The following is a 20,589-nucleotide window of genomic DNA, read 5'->3' as shown; positions in this document are numbered from 1 at the left end:
TAGACAATTGAGAGAAAATTCATATACGCTTCCCAAACTTTGGTTCGCAATTTCACACCCGCGTTCGATGGTTTACATTTGGTGGTGACCCCTCACCTTTCATATTCATGCAGCTGCAAATTGTCAGAAACGTTTAGAGTGTTAGATTTTAAAAAGAAATTGTATATAGAAAGGAATCATCTATTTTTATGATCTATAATGACTTCAAATTTCAGTGAAACTTGTGATATATATTTATCGGTATAGTCATCAACCATGCATAGATCTTGAGATTTTAGAACAATTAAGTCTTTGTTTCGCGACTTGAATATGCCAGACGGCCACATAAGAAAATTAAACGAGATAATTGACACCGGAACTCAATAACAGAACTGAACAAAATAAAAACCTAATTCTCTCAGTAATTGTTTTAATGATGTTGGATTATGATAAGTCTCTCAGTTCAATTAGTTTAGCACAGTTAATAGGGGACTATACTCGAGGATCGTGGTAAAAGAGATGATCAAAGTTTTTACTGCATGGGAGAATTTACTCTTACAATTGCAGGAAGGGCATTGGAATATTATTAAGCCTGCATGGAAAATTTGCCAATTAAATATTCGGCAAATTTAATTAAAAAACCTTGACATCTGACACTTTGAAAATGACGTTTTCATGCATTCACCTGTATTCCGCTTTCCGGCTGCACGTATAATTTTTTTCTCAATCTTAAGCTCTAAATTTATTTTGGCATTGGAGCGATGCATTTTGGCATGCTTTCATCAACTGACAAAAATATTACCCGTGCAATTACGGCCAAGTCTCAAGGATTTGTACATGTATGCTAGTGTTTTTCGCGCTAGCCGAACTGATTTCGATCGAACAACTCATGCAACGCTTTTAGGCCTACTACTGATGCATCCTATCTTAGTTCATCAGCTTACCTTAGAAGCCTTTGGGGGATTTTTCTTCGTGACATATTTGATCTTAAAACTTTGGGCATATAAGAGAGTATGGCACTTCCTTCAAGTATCTTCGTGCATGCATATACTCACCGAGGCATCCAGCGTTAGTATGGTTTTTGGGTTATATCTGCTCCAATTAGTTTGTGGCAAGGATAAATTTTAATATCATCTCTTTGCTAAACCAATCAGATCATCGAGATTGATAATCGTTTAAAAAATTTGTAGTTTTTATGAGTTTCTAACTTTTTTGCATGTGGACACACCTTAATTTTTAAGCATATAAAGTTTTTTTATTAGTCGTTCGGCATTTTTTGAAGTACATATTTTGTATAAACAATCGAAACTAAATGGATGTAAATTATCCTTCGTCATTACACGCATCAAAATCGGTTTTGACCAATAAATGTGAAAATACAAAAACGACGCTCTAGGGCAAGATCGGAAGCCTCGTTCTCGTGTCGTGGCTTTATTCTACGTTTATTGTTTATAAAAAAAAATGTTGGAAACACGGTTTCATTAATGCCTCTTTAGACTACACGTTGAGTTGTACGCTATTATCATTCTGACGAATGCAAAAGAGGGCCTATGCTAGTAACGCTGCAGTCTTTATTCATATTGTTCAAGGCGGAATTTGAAATGTCGCGTTTGTACGTGTGTTCACACGTTCACATACGCCAGGGTAGGGGCTGTTTTTCACTTCAACCGTACCGTAGAGAGACGTAGCGTAATATCATTCTTTCCTGGGCACTCCGATGGAACTAATGACTTTGAAAAAAAAGGAATAAGCTACGGTTCCCCACGTTAAACGGTCGAAGTGATAAATCAGTAGCACCCTCGATAATCCTCATAGATGAAGTACATGGGTGTGTAAAGAAAATGCAAGTGATGCAAGTAAGCACGGTAATATAAACAAAATGTTTTAACATTGTTTTAGGATTTGCATAGTTACTGACATTCGAGCCAAAATTTTATTTGGAGAGCAAACCGAGCATGAAATCATTAATAGCATGTGGTCGGCTGTTTCTTGCGAGTTATTTTGATGAATAACGTCGAAGTATTGGAGTCTTCAATGACATGTGAGCGCATGAGAAACCTCATGTTTATATGATACTTGGGAAATCCAACTGTCACTGCTGTGCTGTTGTCTTTTGGCAATCGAAGCTCATTGCATGTTTTATAAGAGACATAGAAGATGGGGCAAGATAGTAGCAAGCTGTCGTCAAAACGTCGTGTTGAACACGGAGAGAAAACGAAATTGTTAAGTAAAGACCATCATGCTGCTGCTATGAAACGTAAGGATTATGTGTATTTTGCTGTCGCAGGATTATAATGTTGTTATGCAGGATTAATGTTGTTATAAATATTAAAGTAGTATACTTTATTGTGGTTTATCTGTTTACATCTATCAAAGCTATAATCAAAGTTATCTCATTTATCTACAACTTAATACTACACCACCATGTGATAGCAAATCTTCATGCAACTCTCAGTGGATGTTTCAACAATTATTGTCATGTTTAGGGTGAAGTATTCATATTAATAGAGATTGAAACATTTGTTGACACTTTAGGGTGAAGTGGGGTCACCACTACCCAAACATGCACAAAGTATGCATTCATTTTTTTTTAAACAATATTCTGTACAAAAATGTCAGTTTGGAAATTTCTTTTTTTAACTGTAGTGAGTACTTCTGAAGTAAACACTTTGAAGCAGCTTTATCACAGACTTGCAGCTCTATCTCCTGAGGATGAATACATTAACAAACAAACATTGTAAGTCAGTAATATATATTTTGACAATTGACATTGAAAAACATCTAAACAAGTGTGGTGTAACCACAGTGATGAGTGTTGCTTCAACCGTCAACAATTGTTGACATTAAATTGACCTATTAAAGTTGGCCCAGCTAGTGTGAAAAATATTGAGTAATCAGATGCTTTGTATGTGGACCCATGGTACTGCGGATTCAGGTAGACCATTAAATTTTAATGTTTGGGCAAAATGGTGACTTCTCTAGACAGACATTGACAAGTTTCATGTGCAGCTCCTCTTTAGTCAGCGTTGTCAGCGAAGTTTGAATATAAACATTGAACCATGCCCTGGAAACATGTCTGCTTAAAAAAGTCATCGGGAAATGGTTAAACTTAACACAACAACTATTCATATTTAATGGTCTACCTGAGTCCGCAGTAAGAATATACAATTTGAAACAAGAAGTCAGTCAGAGCAATGCTTATAATATTGTATGATTTAACTGAAGAAAGTGCAGTGTGCAACATTAAATAGTCAGACATATATGGTTTGGCACCAATGCTGTTTGATCAGCACATGCATTTCACCAATATACTGTAGTATGTCCCAATATAGCATGCCCCTACCCTTCCAGACATATTTGATGTAGTGATTTGACAAATTATTTTGTATTTAACTTTTTCTCTCCTTAGTTTGAACTACTTTCCTCTTGAGGGAATATTAGCTGAGAGGTTGTTTGCTACATTTGATAAAGACAAGAATAATGTGATTGATTTAGAAGAATTTCTTGGTGAGGAAATATGCTTTGTGCATTCTATGTTTAATTTTAGAGACTATTAATCCCTTTGTTTACCTTTTGAACTAGAATATTGTACCTGCTATATTTCTAAACTGTTATGGACTGTCCATCTATAGATGTACCCAGCACTCTTTTGGTTTGCAATACCATTTTATTGCAAATGGTTGCATATGAACTAAAGTTCAGTGAAAATTCTGTTTGTAAAAGTAAAAATGAAAAATTCAGACAGTTTTCAAATCAGTTGTGAACGCTTTGTGTCATTGCCATCGGTGTGACATTATAACCTGGGAACGGCTTTTTATCACACGGTGTGACATCATAACGTGGGAACGGCTTTTTATAACACGTTATGACGTAATAGCGTGCCTGAAAACTCGTATCCACTTCTCGAAAAACGTATTGTCACTCGTTGGCCATTCAGAGAATGGTATTGAAAAATGTTGCGTCTGTTTCAATGCAATCCATCAAACTTTATTGATGTATTCAGCAGTTATGTATCACGTATAGCTAATTCTCTTGAAGGTGGTCTCGCTTTGTGTCTCGCCGGAACAGTGGATGAAAAATTTCAACTTGTTTTCGACTTGGTAATAATTTGTTTTCAAAGTTTCTTAAGGCAATGTATTAAGTAAATGCAACCTAATTACCAGCTAATCGAACTGTGATTGCGTGATAAGAATAGCCAATAGATAGACTTATTGATTTCTAAAACATAAAACCAGCAGGGGAAATGTAGCGAGTAATGAGTTAGAATATATTTTTTTCTTTTATGTACGTGATGGAACAGTATAACATTGATGGTGAGTATTGAAACGAAGAAATCAATAATTGCACCTTATATAGCTATGATTTTTAGCACTTCACTCGATGTAGGTAAATTCTAATGGTTCTGAGGGTCTTAATTTCGAGTGGAATTATACACACTTCAAGTTCAAGTCAGGAACAGTTGATGGAAAAATGAGTCAACTATCGGTCCTGCGGCAGGAATCGAATTTACACTTTTGCCATGCCGGTGCAATGCTTTTGCCATTGAGAAAAGAATTGCCAAGAGCATTGCACCGGCATGGCAAAAGCTTAGGTTCGATTCCTGTCGGAGGACCGATAGTTGACTCATTTTTCGGTCAGCTGTTCCTGGCTGGAATCAAGTAAACTCAATTCTGAAATAAATTTTGTGAGTTGTCGGCACCACACAATTCAAAACGTACTATCGTTCGGTAGTTATTGAAGATATCACAGCATGATCATACAAACTTAAATGATTTAGAAAACTGAAAAAAACCGTGAAATTAAAACGGTTTGCATCCAGTGTGTGTTGGCCTAAAGAACGTTGTTCTGCCCTCAACATAAAAAACGAGCTGCCAAACAAGTGATAAAATTAACATCGTTATACCACTTGTTGACAACCAATTTTGAGGGTTTGTTCAATTCTTCCATCAACCGCGCATGCGTCCTTTTTATAGATGGTGATGGTATTTCCGAGGAAGAATTGGCCATAGTTTTGAAGTCAACATTAATCGCTGCAAGAGCGTAAGTTTAGTCATTGTAGAGTTGATGAGTTAAAAATTGATCGAAGATGACAGGCAACTCCTTACTTTTAATCAAAGTGATAATAATAATACAGTATATGAAAACTCTGTAACACGATTTTTTTATGATTTTGGGTGTCCTTCTATAAATGAGAACATTCAGTTTTCCATCGTTCTTATAATATAATTTACGCATACACTTTACTAACGATAAGATTTCTTAAAATAATATCGATAAATTTCAATTTAGAGTGAATAAAACATACTGTGGTGACAAAACTGCGTAAGAAACTTAATCTGCTTAAAGTCATATAATAGTTGAAAGTTGAACTAATATTATCAACCAAATTAACTAATATTATCAACCAAAGCATATAACCCGCACTTTTTTAAGCAGAATGCTGTTGGAATAGTAATTTTAGGCTCAAAACTATAAAATATATGCATTGTGTCCTATTTAAACAATACCATGCATGCATCATCGTGCAACCAGTATCTAGTGTGAGAAGATTGAACCAATATATTGAAATTAGATTTGTCAATTCTTGCATGTGTTCAATTCTTGTAGTCAGTTCTAGCATGTTTTAAGAATAAGAGTTAAGCTTTTGTAAAATAAGTTACTAAGATTTCATCGTAAGGTGAATAGTCTTTACTATAAACATTTGTGGAAAAATTTCAAGTCCTAGTGCATAAGATCTTAAACAGTACTTAAACGATTAAATAGTAAGTAAACACAGGCTAGTTAAAGTCGTCGATTTAAATATCTTTTAATGTTTTTTTGTTTATTAGAATTGTAGGGCCAATCAAGAATAGCACCCTAGGTACAGTAAGCAGTATATTATGCCATTCTTTTATGGAAGTGTCATTAATGTTGCATCTTTTTTGCAATGTGAAATCTATAAAGAAAAACATGCAGTCGATCAGTATATGGTGCAATTTAGCTACTTTATCGCTTTTGATGGGTTGTTGGAAATGTTGAACTTTGACAGGCATTGAATTTAGACGAAATTTCATATATTCATCTATTCAAATCTAAGTTATAATGTCTGACATATATATGCAAAGGAATTATAGAAATTTTACGGATAGATTTCGTCGAGAATTCAAAACTTGTTCAATTCATGCCAGAATTCCTAAAATGTGATACGAACACAGTACAAAACTACGAAAATGATACTCTCCATAACTATTAGCACTGTTTCTGATCACTTTAGTATGTTTTAAATGTGCGTTTATTTCCTAGACGAAGAGGTAGTCAAGGAATTGTTTGATGTTGATGAGCATGTTAAGAAAGTCGTTCATGATGCGTTTGAGCAATGTGATACAAGTCAGGTAATTATATATGATAATATATGCGTATAATGCCCTATGTTTGACGCGTCACCATGAATCAGTGTAAAAATGTTTCAACGGAAAATTTCGTCCACTGTACGTATGCAATCATCATGGCAAGTCAGAAAAGGTACACGAAGATGGCCGGCATAAAATTTTAACCCTGAAAATACCATTCCACGATGTTCTGAATTAATGTTTTTCTCCCAAGACTGGAAAACTCTCTCCGGAAGAATTCAGAAACTGGGCAGAACAACATTCATACATTTTGGACATCATATTTGGTCACAAAAGTTTTACCGATAAACAAAAGGTACAATCTACAGTATATACACGCGGGAATCGATCGTATACTGTGAGCTTCTTTTCCAGCTCGTTTCGAACAGAAGTTCTCAAACAGCCTCTACATCTGCAAATGCATTGTTGTATAGTTGACTACACCTGTGAAATAGTCTTGAAAACTCGGAATTTTCGGTCTGAGAACTTTACTGTCTATAAATTAAACATCGAAGCATGCATGCAATCACCCATGGCAGCAGTTCGCTGGATTACTCTTCACAGCCGTATACTGTTAAAATACCAATGAATGCAACACCAAACCACTCGTCATCATATAACCTATGTAATTATACATGCAGCACTGTACCCGGTACTGTACCCGGCACTGTTCCGAACGTTTTGCTGTTTTAGATTTCGCTGAATATTACAGCTGCAGCCATTAAAGCCGCAGAAATAAATTCTGTCAGGTACAAAAAGTCAGAGATAAATTACCAACTGTTATACTGGAAAGACCTACAATTGAGGTTGTGTAGGATAAGTTCTTTAACTTATTTTTGATATCTTATGTTTTTTGCTCTAGATGTCAAAGCCAAACATGGATTGATTCTCCAAATACCCTGGAAAACCAGATAGGTAAGAGGCAGGCTGTATGGAAGCCGGATAGCGCTATCCACCGGATAGTGATTTTTTCAACTGTTCTAAAAATGCTTGAAAAACAATAAAATCTCAGTTTTGAAACCAACAATTATTAAAGAGGATCCTCGATTTTGGAATACTAAGATTTATTCAAAGTTATACCCAACAACAGGCGATTTTAACGCGATTGAAAAAAACACTATCCGATGGATAGCGCTCTCCGGCTTTCATACAACCAGCCCCGGTTGTTTACCACAAAATACAGTAGATTGTTATTGGACTTCAAGCAGCATTGGACTTGAATATACAATCCCTGTTGTTTGAAAGCATAAAGTGTGATCATGTATTGTTGTATAAAAAGCAACCGTTTCTCAGCCTACCTGATTACTTTATATGCTAGATAACCATCGTGGATATTCCAAAGCGACGTATTTGTGGAGTCCAGTATTCCCAGTGATGTTAAAGGCTCCTAAAGCTCGCAGTGAACACACAGCATGTGTTTATCAGGGTTCGCTTTACGTTCTGGGAGGAAGAGGCGCCTGCTCTGCCTTTAAAGATTTCTGGAAATATGACTTAGGTGAGTTAACATGCACCGACAATACAGGATGTCCTCAATGCAAAGAAAACCTTCAGTAAAGAAAACCTTCGAGATTAGGGCCCACCTGACATACCCAGAGTCCAAAGACTGAGCCCGGAGGAAAAACTCTGGGTACGAGGTTGGGTAAGGGCCACCGTGCAGTATTATAATATTGGTTAAATTTACAAATATAAATTGGCATAACAAATTTCAGTTACTATATATAGTTGGTCCCCTGAAAATATAATTGATTGATTTTTGTAAATATATTGCCACATAATTCATTGGCAGTATTTGCACTCGACTGATATTCATTGCATTCGACGGGCATTTTGTTCTTCTCGGGAAAATTTCGCCAGTGCTGTAAATTTTCGAACCATAATTATGTACTACTGTGTACGATGTAGCGCTGAATAACTGGTCTGAATTGCCAAACGTTGATCAAAGACCATCACATATTTTTGGACACACTGCTGTTTTATACAAGGTACAGTAAGTCTTTACATCAAACTGGGTGAATGAAAGTTTATCAAGGACACAACACGAAAAGTGTAATGACCTTGATAACAACTCAGCATCAAATGTGGTATAACAACTGCCTAGAATAGACAAAACACTTCTCGACGTTTCGACCTGAGGGCCTTCGTCAGGAGAGTTAGTATTACCATTACTAACTCTTTGTCTATTTCAAGGCAGTTTTTATACCACATTTGATGCTAAGTTGTTTGAAGACGCTGCTCTCTGGTTGTATTGGACCTTGATAACATGCAGTGTTATTAGAACTGTGCATGATTTTACCAGTGAGGCGACAGCTTTCCTGACGAGCGTGAATTTGTAAAAATCCGTGACGATATTGTATTAAGATGCTATCTACAACATTGAAAAGCTAAACATCGTACTGATGTGCTCTATCCTGTGTCTTAGGGAAGTATGTATATTTATGGAGGGGAATTTGAATCGTGTGAAACGTTCGTGTGGAAGTACACATTTGGTAAGATGAAATATCAATGTGAGGAGTATGCCCGTGGTTAGGTCATATTCTTAATAACATAGTGTCACGAAACTCAAAATCTTGTCACTTCCGTTGTGGTGCTGTTAAAATGAATAAAACTAAGGACATTGGAGCAATTATAGAATATACAGTGAATGCCGTATAGATTACCTTGTTTAATTTTACTTTCACTGAACAAGAATAAGCACTATTTCTAAAGAACGGAGCGGTTCTATGCTCTATAAAATTGATCCTCTAACAGATCTTTAACAGAATGCACTATTCTATAATTGTACATTACACATTCAATCATCTGCACCAGCGACGACAGTAAATATCAGACTACAGATGTTGATTAAATTAGAATTTTTTTTCGACTTAACCGAGCTTGCACCGGTTTAACCTTGCGTTATCTCGCTCAGTTGATTGATCATTTGAATAGCAAATCGAACTTTGTTTTACAGACAACAATAATTGGGAGAAAATGAGTTTTTCTGTCTTACCTAATAACAAGGTAAGCTTTGTGGTGAACATAAACGAACCCAAAATCAGTTCATTTTTTTCTAGGTCTCTCGTAGTACCAGCATTAGCAGGGTCAATCATAACTTCTGATGCTGAACTCCAATGATTTATGGATTTTTTTCATAATTTGCAAGAAATTCCTTTGATTCCTTTGATAGTTTAGTTGTATGCTTTGAAAAAATATACACGGCGTTCATAATTCTCGTTGCTTATTTCCTAGGCACCAATGAACAGACGCTACCATTCTGCCGTTGTTTATCAAAAGAAGATGTTCGTTTTTGGCGGATTGATCGAAATTCGAGGTTCGACTGATGAGCTCTGGACTTTTGACTTAGGTGTGTACTCTTCTATTTTGATCTGATCAAATTATGAGATCAGTTTAAATCAGGATCCTGTACAACCTTCTGCCTAACTAGTTCTGCAACAAGCTAAACTGGATGTCAAAAAAAGCGAGAAAGCAGGTAGAAACCTTTTTTCAAAATATCAAAAGTGCATATTTTATTCTCTTTCAGAGGAGCATACGTGGGAGCGGTTAAGTCAGAGCAATGCAGCTCTTCCTGGTAAAAGATATGAACATTCTGCTGTTGTTTACAACAGAGCAATGTGGATCGCCGGTGGACTGGAAGTTTTTGTACCTAGAAATGACGTCTGGAAATGGGAATTCGGTGAGTCTTATTGTAGTATCCTGCCGGGCAAACAATGTTGAACTATACAAGTGCGATGACAAGTATCAATGACGATGGAGATACTAATATAATTATAATATTAATAATGGTTATAAGAAACATTATACAAGATTATTATTTTTTATAAAGAATTTCATTTTGTGCCATTGTTGTTCCTTCTTCCATTTTGATAGAGAAAAGTACTTGGTGTAAAATTAAGAGCAGAGGTGGACCATTTCCAATCCGCGGGCATCGTGCTGTTAGAGTAAGCTTCGTTTTAACTATAGTAATCCTTCGAATAATGTCCTATCTACTATCCTATCTATAACTATAGTGAATCCCACAGTGAGACTAATATCTTATCGTCTTTAGTGTGGAAATGGTATGCTGGTGTACGGTGGCAGTACGAATGGAGAGCATCAAAATAAAGTATGGAGACTGGAATTTGGTAGGCGATTTATTACAGTACCGCACTTATTCTTTTTTTGTCAAATAGCATGGTTTTGTTGCTCTAGTACTTTTGTTGTCACGAATGCGTAGCAGATATAGGCTGAAAGGCTTTATATACGAGCAAATGTTTTCACTTTGATCATATATAAGTTGTTTCCCGCAACTGAAATGCACTTTGTTCCCCGTATCTCATATACTCTAGCATTTGCAAAGAAAGAGTTCGTTAGCGTAAACAGATTCAACTTGACTGCTCCCAATACAAGCATTCAAAACATGCAATGATGGAAAATATATTTTCTGTGCTGTGGAAGTCCAGCTTTCAGTAATTGATAGATTTCAGGAAGTGATTTGATTGGTGGTTATCTGTCAGCCTGAAATGTTTGCACGATTGTGCAGCACAGGTGTGATCCATTGCACATACTTGCAACCAAACCCAAAGTCTCGATTTCAAAGTGACCACCATAGGGGAACTGTGACGTCACATAAAACCCAAGCATGAGAAACCCAGCCTAAGGCAAAAGAGTTTTTGTAACTAATACAGTTTAATTACATATGGCGTGCGCGCACTCTGAAGCACACTGGCCTTTTGGTTAAATGAGGAAAGAAACGTATAATCTTGACGATTCTAATTTTTACCTTAATTTGCATATTGTCCGTTTTCCTTGAAGAATCATTGTCATGGAACCTTGTCACTCCGCACGGTGGGGTATCTCCTCCGGCGCGCTCTTCTGCGGCTCTCGTCATACTCTCGGCCTTTTCCTTGCCCTTATTACCACCGCAGATGGTAAACACTGCAGACATTTCCACGACGAAGAGTAGGGCAAAAACCTCGATACCTGTCGAAGAAGAACGACCGCATACCTCGCCTGGCGCGAACGGCAATCAAAAGATAACACCATCAAGCGAAAGAAGAGCTCGTCATTGTTCCGTTTCAACGGACTCTGTTTACCGACCGTCATCTTTGACCCCCACTGACAAACGTTGCTCCGCCGGGAGTCTGGATAATCTTGAAAAAAATTTTGTTGCCTTCACTAATGCGTGTTACAGCAGTAGTAGCGAATGGCAGGTTGATAAGAATAATATTTATCCGCTGCATAGAACTTTTCATAACAGATCCCACTCGTTAGAACGACACGAAGAAGAAGGTCCGCAGAACGAAGGGACCGCAGGAGCAAACGAACACAAACTCAACAAAAATATGAATTACGGGGATGACACCTGCACTAGGGCAAGTCAAAATATCGAGGTTTCTCACCCGAAAGAAGGGTTGTGTATCTTCGTTATCGGCGGCAAATATTGCGGGAGTCATGACTGTTTCGCCAAAGGTGTTGATATTTGGAGATGTGACGTTACAAAACGTAAGTAAGCAAGATCTTATTATCATCTTAGAACGTCGGTCTCAGCCTCTTGAGTCCAAAAATATATGTACTAAAATGTACTAAAACACTACTTTATTCTACTTTTTTATGCGGAAACACGTTTCTTTTTCCTCAACGGAGATATAAAGCTTAAATTTTTCGCCTTTTATACTATTAATTGAAAGAACGGGGACAAATGACTCCAGGCGCATGATAACTCAGTCTTTTCGAGACACTTCATGACGTCATGATCTTAGATCAGCTGGCTAATCTTAATGTATTTAGATTTGTATTTTATACTGTATTCAAAGTGAAATACTTTCTTTAATCTCTGAAATGTAATTCCACTTTGAGAGAAGACTCTACGCGACTTCGAGATCTGATAAATTCAGGGATCTGAGGGAGAAATCTGATAAAGGGAGAGATCTGAGATTTAGCATGTGGACGTGAACGTCAAAGACGACGTGAAAATAGCGAGTAAATGGCGTGGCATGTCCATATTTGGGCGCATCACGCCATTTATTCCCCATTTTCACGTCGTCTTTGACGTTCACGTCCTCATGCTAAATCGCCCTTTCTAAAAGAATATCAGCATGTATTATACTTGGAAACCTGGTTTGGGCGCATGAAGGGACAATTTTAACTAATTACAACTAATGTTTAATCACGAATTGAAAGTTATCCTGTATAGAAATTGTGTTAACTCATGATGTTTGTTGTATGTAGGTTGGAAACGAAAAACAAAAATACGAAAAATCAAGGTAGAAACAGCTGACACTGCTAGTATAATTCCTTCTGTGGTGACACAACAGACTGATGCATCTTTTGCAACTTTTAACGAACAAAGCAGCAGCAGAATTGTCAATCCATCCAGACTCGGGGATGTGAGGGTCTCTCCCATCAACAGTTCGAGAAAACTATTTTCTTCAGCATGTCGACAGGATGTTCTCAGGATGTCTGACAGGCAGGTTAAAGTGGAAGATCGTACAGAGGGAGAAAATGTTGAAAGTTACTATGGAGATCTTGTTGTAACTGACTTAGGAAGCTTAAATGAGCCTGTTGTTAATGATTAGCGGAAACAAGCCATAACTAACTTGACTACCAACGAGAGGACTTGAAGTCAACGACAGAATGATAATTTGATGTCCGCTACGAAAGGGAATCAAGATTATCATTCAAATGATCATCTCTTTGCACATTGTACTTTTGTTCCATGCATAAGTGCATGTATTTTATTACAGCTGTTATATAGTGATTTAATTTGTTTTATAAAAATGACAACATTCACAGCAATGTCTGGAATTATTTTATTAATTTTTATGTTTATCCTAGTATTTGTATAGGCTGGGGAACCGACCGTGTAAGGAGGCACCAATAACAGAACGGCTCCCTACGTGAAAGAATGCAAGCGAAACTCAAACTTATTTTCAGTCCTATCAATTTATAATCGTAGCAATATAGTCTAATTAGGTGAATATTGAGACTTTAATGTTGGGGGAAAGTCATATAATATTATCTAGATATCACACTGAACTGAGCTCTGCTATATACGCCCATGACTTATACGCATGAGTTGAAACTTTCACACTATAGTGACTATACTCAGCTACGTATTCTGAATTTTGGGGTTGGTTGAGGAGAGGAGATAATCTTTTCATCATTTTTGCTTCATATTTCGTTGATGAAGAAACATCACGTTTAGAAGTGCACAAGTGTCCACAATGATTTGTGGACACGAATAACAATTAGCTCAGGTATTGTGAGATAGATAATGGTAATTGAACGAATAGGAGTGCAACCACTCGTTCTATTCCTTACTAATTATACAACTTCTTTAATCAAAAAGAGATAAAAATACAATACTTGGTAAATAGTACAACTTGGAATGATTAAAATTTATTTGTTATTCACCTTCCACAGTTTATATTTGGTGTCCTGAATTGTGATGTCCTGAATGGCTATAGTAGAGTGATTTTTATTGGCTATGAGCAAGAATTCGAATACAAGTTACAAAGGATGCGAATAAAGCTTAAATCGCACTCCTCTCGACCAATGAAATTGCAGTATTTTTCATAGTTTACAGAAAATATTAGTTTTATTAATAGCGCTGAATGTTTGACAATCATGCAAACATTTTCATTTGCAAAGTTGTGGTCTCTGGAGATAATTTTTACCGCCGACGTTCCTGAAATCATAGTGAAATGCAAGATCCATTCGTAACCTGCGTCGTATTCACCTCCAAGCTGTTCGTCTCCTTGCGTGTATACCTTACGACTTTGTCAATTTTTTGTCTCACCGGGTTTCCCACGACAACGCCACAGACCGCGAAAAACGAGCGTCGATATTTGGGTAGTCTCCAGCCGTACAAAGCGGGGTTGATAACGAAATTGACTGAGAATATCGGGGTGAGATAGGGTGGAATATATACCATGTCATTGGGGATGCAGCGAGTTCCACAAAAGAGATTCAATCCATGTAACAACTGGTAGAGGAAAATCAACGGAAGCGTCGTTACGAAAAGTAGAATGATCAGCGCGAACACGACCTTGGTTAGTTCACTCTCTTTCTTAAGAGCTCGGTGATGCTGAAACGTGTGTCGTCTGCGAATCACCCAAAGCTTTGTGTAAAATACGATGACAACCAACACGCATAGCTCGTAGACGGAAGACGATATGAATATGTGCACGCTTATGTTTTTCTTATCAAGTCGCACGAACGACATCCCTGAAATGAGCCAAATGATCACGACGGCGTACGCGGTTCTCCGCTTCGTCACGACCGAATCCGAAGACCAGATGTAACGTATTACGATGTATCTTTCCAGAGAGAGCAATGCGACGGTGAGGAATGAGGCAGAGTATCCAAACCAAACTAGGGAGAATATGACTTCGCTGAGCTCATCAGATGCCCAGTCCCAGGTGTTTGTATTCCATAAAACTAGCGTCGTCGAGGTGAGCAGGTCTGCAATGCACAGGTTGAGAATCAGACCCGAGGAAACGTTACGTAAGCACCGCAGTGGATCCATAGCAAAGACGACCAGGAGAAAGCCATTTGATATGACACCGCAGACGCTTACGATCAGGCTTGTGTATAATACGGTCTCGAATATGTCCTGTGGATCTTCCGGCGATGTTCCATTTGATGCATTCCTCCCGACACCGTCGTACTGCAAATTTAGAAAGTATTCTGTAATATCAACAAACTATAGAATGTCCCATGCAACGATTGCAGAAGGGTTTGCGGCAACCTCGTTATTCGCCCGACGGATCATCCGTCTACACGAATTTGGGCAAGCAAAGTTCGTCTTCTAGTTTGTGTTTAAACATGGGCGAACAGACGGATAACTGATCCGTCAACACGAATTATCCGCATATTTCGTCTATTTAGACGAAATTGAGTGGGTAGTTCGTCCATAGTTCGCCTTGACGCATCACTCGTCTGCATGTGAGTATAAAACGAGGTGGGGACGAACTACGGAAAATTTCGTAATAAAACGGCGCTTGTGCACTCTTTTTGCCAAATAAATTTTCTTCATTTAATTGTTTTTTACCAGATAAATGCTTCACTAGTTACATTTTTGCCGTCATTTTTAAATTGGATTTCCCTGCCATGCATCTTTGTTCCGATTCCCTTGCAATTTCTAAACGCGCGACCAGGTTTCGTCTGACATATTTGTCTACATATAGTTCGTCTAGATATTTTGCCTTAATTGCATTTTATACTCGACGAATGATCTGCCAGACTGATCTGTGGTCAGACCGATAATCCGTCTCTAGTATAAATCGGGCTAATGTTGACAAGTTACTTGCTACTACACATTTCAGTGTCCGTGACGTCCATTTTTACTTGACAAAAACTACTTTACAATGATAATATATTGATTTATCACGTAGCTATAAATTTTTCATTTAAATATGTATGAAATTCTCTTAAAACTTGCTTAATTACTTTTAATTTACCTTGTCGGGATTTGACTTTTGCATTATTAATTTGGAGACATCAAGCTCTCTGCCGCTAAGTTTTTTTTTGGCGTATAATCGAGTTTTTTGCGCAAAAAACGAGATTCCGTATAATTGAGATTTCAGCGCAATAAACATGTTAATAAACACACATTCTTGTAAAGTTTCATTTGAAAAGTGTTATAGTTAAGTTTAGTTTGGTTTAGTTCATAGTTTTACTATATAGTTTTGAACTCTGATGATCTCATTGTTGATATTTTCTATGAACTGTTAAATGAGATTTGTTTGTCTCAAAGCTGCATGGGGGTGCTGGGAGATTAAAAAATGAAATTAAAAATGAAACTTAATAGCGCGGCATGCATGCATGGTTTATATTTGTTCGGCGAGAAATGCCGACTGGCGGCAATGCTGTCTTTATAGTTTAAATTATTATATATAGCTTCCTGGAACAAATCAAACGAAGAAGCATATAATTTTTCCTAACGTTCTCGCAGAACGCTGTAAGAATTTTGAAGAAAATTAGTATATTATCAACCTTGGCATCAATGCCTGCATGCATAGATATTCGGTTTAATTTTTAACAGACGTTCTCTAAAAACTCATTATAGTTGGCGCGAATTAATGCGCTTTTCGCGACACAAACACCGCATTCACAAGGTGTGACTTCTACAGTGTATATAAGAAAAATTCGAATCCAAATTTGGCGTGTATTTACGCAGAATATATGTGACGAAATTGGTTGATTTTTACACCATTGTAAAGTTTATTTATTTGCCTTTCAAATGACATCCAAGACCAAGTACGCGTCATTCTGTTAAAAAATGAACGAATATTGGGTCGACAAAAAAGTCGATAAAAATTAATTTCTTCTGCCGATGGGAATTGGACATTTTTCTTTCGAAAATTTGTCAAACAAGGCTTTGAAATGCTATAATTATCACTGAAAACAGAAATACAAATTTATCGAAAAACTTCTTATTGTGCAAAACAAGCGCTTTGTTCATGAATTAAGTTTGCATTGTCTTTTGTCTTTAGGTGCACTTCGAATCCCCATGCATAAGCGGAAAATTTTGATTTCAAGCAACTATTTTTAGCAGACGATAACTTGGTCATTTCTGGTCGTATTCAGAAAGATATAATCGAAAACCTAATAGGCTAGTCTTTATTGCCATAAATAATTCAGTATAACATTTACTATATATAGTATTTTATATACAGTAGTCTGTGAAAGTTGAATTCGAATTTTTTTTATACACCATGCATATATATGAAACTGAATATTGTAGACATGCATGGAGCGACCTGTCCACCTATAAACGTAGCTCTTTGACAATTTTGCTTATATGTTAAACGTAAAATAACGTAAATTGACGTTCCAATATAACCAAGTAGCAGCATGGCAACTCTAACGAAATTAGAAGTGTTTTTGTTATTTTAGGCAGTTGTTATGCCACATTTGATGTGCAACGTAAAATGACATTTATAGACATGCAATGACGAATCGCGAGAAAAAAATTTCAAAAGAAGTTGAATAAGCTGGATATTAAACGCTCGTTCACACTTGCTTTATTTTATCTTTTGTACGATCTTCTTTCGAGAGATGTTGACGAGTGGATAAGTAAAGGATGTGCAAATAATGGCATCGTACATCAGAGCATTCTTAACCGTCAACTCGTTCACATCTTTGAGAAGGGGAAAACCGCACTGGAAATCGCAGCCAAAATTGCAAGTGTACGTAAACTGGCGCCTAAAATGCTTTCTTAATTACGAGTTGTTCATGCACGTTATGCTGTGCGTGTGACGGTTTGTACAGATTTTGGATTTTGGAACAACAAATCTGTGCGAATATTTAAAAAAGTGAAGTCAAATCGCGATTATCGAACCGGCAGTTTTTTTATTTTTCTCTGTCTCTTAACATAGATGTTACTAGAAATTCCAGAATATATATTTAATATGAATATGGAATATAGATTTAGTAGCTAGTTAATCCGTCATGATAACAGTCTTTGTGTGATCCATATCTATATCATTCATTCAACTTGAATAGATTACGGGAAGAGATTGCATGCACATGCAGATATACGACGATTTCCCATAAATATTTTATGAAAATTAGAAAAAAACCCAATTCCACATGATAATAGAGTTGGAAAATTGCCAAGCGTGTTGATCTTGAGAATATTCGCTATAGGCATGCCGCATTTATATTATAGGATTGGTGAATTTTGACGAACGTTACAATTCTTTCACGTTGTAAAAATTAACTTAATTCGCATATGTCATGAGGTCACAGTAGGCATCTGCACGGAGAACAATTTTTAGAAAAATGTTCGCCTATTAAATAACTTATTGTTGTCGTCTCCAGTGTGAACTTTAAAGGTACATACAGTCGCGGTAATGTTAACAAACGCTGTGTTCGCAATTGCATCGCTATATCTCTAAAAATATCTTGTCCTAGCTGTCAGAATATTTATTACTATTTTAGTTCACTATATTTCTAAATGAATAGTTTATGCTCAAAGAAATGTAAAACATACGAAATTTGGGTAATTTCTAAATCATGGAGTCCCCCAATATTATGTGCAGAGAAAGGGCAGGTTATAATTGTACCAAATCTGGATAGCGCTATCCACTGGATAATACTTTTCAATCGCTCTGTAATTTCTTGTTGTTCGCTACAGCTTTGATTAAGCCTTGGTATTTCTAAATTGACGACCCTCTTTCATAACTGTCAGCTCTAAATCTATAATTTCATTGCTTTTAAGGTATGCTTATAAGGGTTGAAAAAATCACTATCCGGTGGATAGCGCTTTCCAGCCTTCGTTACTACAACTGGCCCCAGATGCGCAGAAACCGCTGTAAACTATCTTTAAAAGATAGGAAGTAAGCCAAGGAAGCATCTGAAGTTAGCTCTTAGGTCATAACGTCAATGCGATGCGGCTATAAATCCGAATTCGAATAGTTCTTGTGTGAGAATTTTTCTATGCGCAATATCCGATGTAAGTGTCTTAAAAGTTTCGTTCCCTTCTAGATATACTATAGCTATGCGGACCCAGCTGTAATTATAATCAGAAATCTTGGAAAGCATCAGTTTGAACTTTTTTATTAGTGATTGATTATTCAAATCTAGAGTTTCTAGAATGTCACCAGTTACTGCACTGATTCTCAGAAGCGATTGTAAGACAGTGATTTCTAGACTCTATACCGTCGCCACAAACACTGCGGCGGCGGCACATGACGTTTTTCCGCACGTTCGCAATTCGATGCTGTTTTGCTGTTTACATTTCCCATCTTAAAGTCGACATCTGGGGGTTTGCATGGCCTTCCGCCGCGGCCATGTCGATTAAGTTCGAATTGTCATGTCATGAAATTATTTTTTCAGGCAACAACGATGTCTTTTACAAAATTTGTATGTTAATATTCGCAGTTAAAAAATTATCAAGCGCGTTTCACCTCAGTATTTAGCATGAATAGAAATAGTGGCTACGTTACTTTTCAACGTATTAATCCTTATAAAAATATTTTTAACAACGCGATAAATAATCGTGACTGGACAAACCATATAGACGAGCATTTTTCTTGTCATCTTGTGTTGCTATATAGTCATTTCATTGTGTTACATTTTTGTTTCTCTTAATTTGTTTTGACATATTAAATCAAACCGTGCCTTGGTTTGTTATATTGACCGTGTCAAAAAGTATTTCATATAATGTTGGCTGCGTCAAAATTGAGTAATTGGCGTCTTTGCCATTATATATATAAGGAATGTGCGTCAATAGAAAACTCATTTCCATTCACAGTTAATTTGGAAGTTTGCTTGATAATACCTTCATTTCCCTGAGGCTATATTTGTTGATTCGACAAAGCTAGAGAAGCGAGTTGGCAGCTTCTTTAAATGTGACATTTCCTATACATACTATGAACCCTCCTGACAACCCTTATAAGAGTATAGGTCGAAACAGCGAGCTTTTTTCTTGTCATCATGCACACGTGTTATCATGCACGTTCTACATAGTAGCTACATACCTTTTTAGCTGCGATTTTTTCACACTTTCAGGTATTATTTTAGGTATATGTTAATTACATGTCATACGAAGTTTATAGTTATAATTTACAATGAATTAGCATGCATCTGACTATTCGTATAGTCAAATCACGTCTTATTTAAACATGCAATGAAAGCTGTATTATAGTTATGTATACTTTTATTATATAGAAGTATGAGATTGTTAAATGTTATTGACACAACCTTGTCCCAAACTTGCAAGTGTATATGTATATATTTGACACATATATATAACACACATATGGAAAATTCTCATGCTGTTTCCGTGCACGCAATCTGCTGCTATATACATTATAGACGTATTCATATATGGCAAATCTCTTAAATTTCATTTTGTCATTTTCTTTTTTGTTTTTATTAATGTAAGTTGATCTATACAAAAAATATATGTTTCCCGCGGATTATATGAAATAATGTAATTTATCGTGCGTTTGAAGTTATTCGGCTGACATGCATGTTCGTTCATGGAAAGCTTTTTCAAGTTTATAATTTTCAAATCAGGGACACATATATGTTTAGCGAATCAATTATCGGTGGCATGTCGACAGATAAAAAAGTAGGAATTATAGCCGCGCTTACCTGTAAACTTGAATGCACTGGTAGCAGAATCTGTACAGCAGCGAGAAGGAAAATATGGGGACAAACCGCTCGACCAAACATACGGACTTCAAGGATTTCTGCGCGCGTTAATGAATACACGAAGTTTTGAACCCTCGGCGCAAGCTGCTTCACTTAT

General features: G+C 36.7%; 2 protein-coding genes across 4 annotated transcripts; one reads left to right on the top strand and one right to left on the bottom strand.

Annotated features, from left to right (window-relative positions):
* Window positions 1-860: 860 nt before the first annotated feature.
* Window positions 861-13,738, top strand: LOC114538589. 3 transcript variants are annotated; one of them, XM_028559751.1, is made up of 22 exons: window positions 867-2,236; window positions 2,626-2,716; window positions 3,389-3,486; window positions 4,018-4,079; window positions 4,280-4,292; window positions 4,953-5,019; window positions 5,269-5,301; window positions 5,808-5,839; window positions 6,262-6,350; window positions 6,562-6,663; window positions 7,041-7,096; window positions 7,210-7,262; window positions 7,666-7,842; window positions 8,250-8,329; window positions 8,767-8,833; window positions 9,298-9,347; window positions 9,576-9,690; window positions 9,868-10,020; window positions 10,215-10,285; window positions 10,393-10,468; window positions 11,139-11,828; window positions 12,555-13,738. In XM_028559751.1, the coding sequence occupies exons 1-22, from the start codon at window positions 2,137-2,139 to the stop codon at window positions 12,899-12,901; spliced, it is 2,622 nt and encodes an 873-aa protein (XP_028415552.1). In that variant the 5' UTR covers window positions 867-2,136; the 3' UTR covers window positions 12,902-13,738. The 3 variants fall into 3 exon arrangements, with proteins under 3 accessions (XP_028415564.1, XP_028415552.1, XP_028415555.1); XM_028559763.1 differs by lacking the exons at window positions 11,139-11,828; window positions 12,555-13,738 and adding an exon at window positions 10,673-11,132 and having other exon boundaries at window positions 861-2,236; XM_028559754.1 differs by lacking the exon at window positions 5,269-5,301 and having other exon boundaries at window positions 868-2,236.
* Window positions 13,647-20,513, bottom strand: LOC114521067 (apelin receptor-like). The gene is made up of 2 exons (XM_028541463.1): window positions 20,433-20,513; window positions 13,647-14,994 (listed from the first exon to the last, which is right to left on the bottom strand). The coding sequence occupies exons 1-2, from the start codon at window positions 20,511-20,513 to the stop codon at window positions 14,020-14,022; spliced, it is 1,056 nt and encodes a 351-aa protein (XP_028397264.1). The 3' UTR covers window positions 13,647-14,019.
* Window positions 20,514-20,589: the final 76 nt, after the last annotated feature.

The sequence above is a fragment of the Dendronephthya gigantea genome, unplaced genomic scaffold (genome assembly GCF_004324835.1).
Source record: "Dendronephthya gigantea isolate DGI-Jeju-01 unplaced genomic scaffold, DenGig_1.0 000000F, whole genome shotgun sequence".
In the NCBI taxonomy this organism is placed as follows: Eukaryota; Metazoa; Cnidaria; class Anthozoa; order Malacalcyonacea; family Nephtheidae; genus Dendronephthya; species Dendronephthya gigantea.
The sequence above is the reverse complement of the archived record's forward strand: the minus strand, read 5'-3'. Positions and strand labels throughout refer to the sequence as shown.

What these genes read in the sequence shown, in the direction of transcription:
- LOC114538589 (XM_028559751.1), top strand. Translation starts at nt 2,137, where the DNA reads ATGGGGCAAGATAGTAGCAAGCTGTCGTCAAAACGTCGTGTTGAACAC. An exon ending in TACCCTGGAAAACCAGATAG is followed by an intron (nt 7,263 to 7,665) that starts GTAAGAGGCAGG and finishes TTTATATGCTAG; the next exon opens with ATAACCATCGTGGATATTCC. An exon ending in CTGTCTTACCTAATAACAAG is followed by an intron (nt 9,348 to 9,575) that starts GTAAGCTTTGTG and finishes CTTATTTCCTAG; the next exon opens with GCACCAATGAACAGACGCTA.
- LOC114521067 (XM_028541463.1), bottom strand. Translation starts at nt 20,513, where the DNA reads ATGTTTGGTCGAGCGGTTTGTCCCCATATTTTCCTTCTCGCTGCTGTA. An exon ending in CAGTGCATTCAAGTTTACAG is followed by an intron (nt 14,995 to 20,432) that starts GTAAGCGCGGCT and finishes CTAAATTTGCAG; the next exon opens with TACGACGGTGTCGGGAGGAA.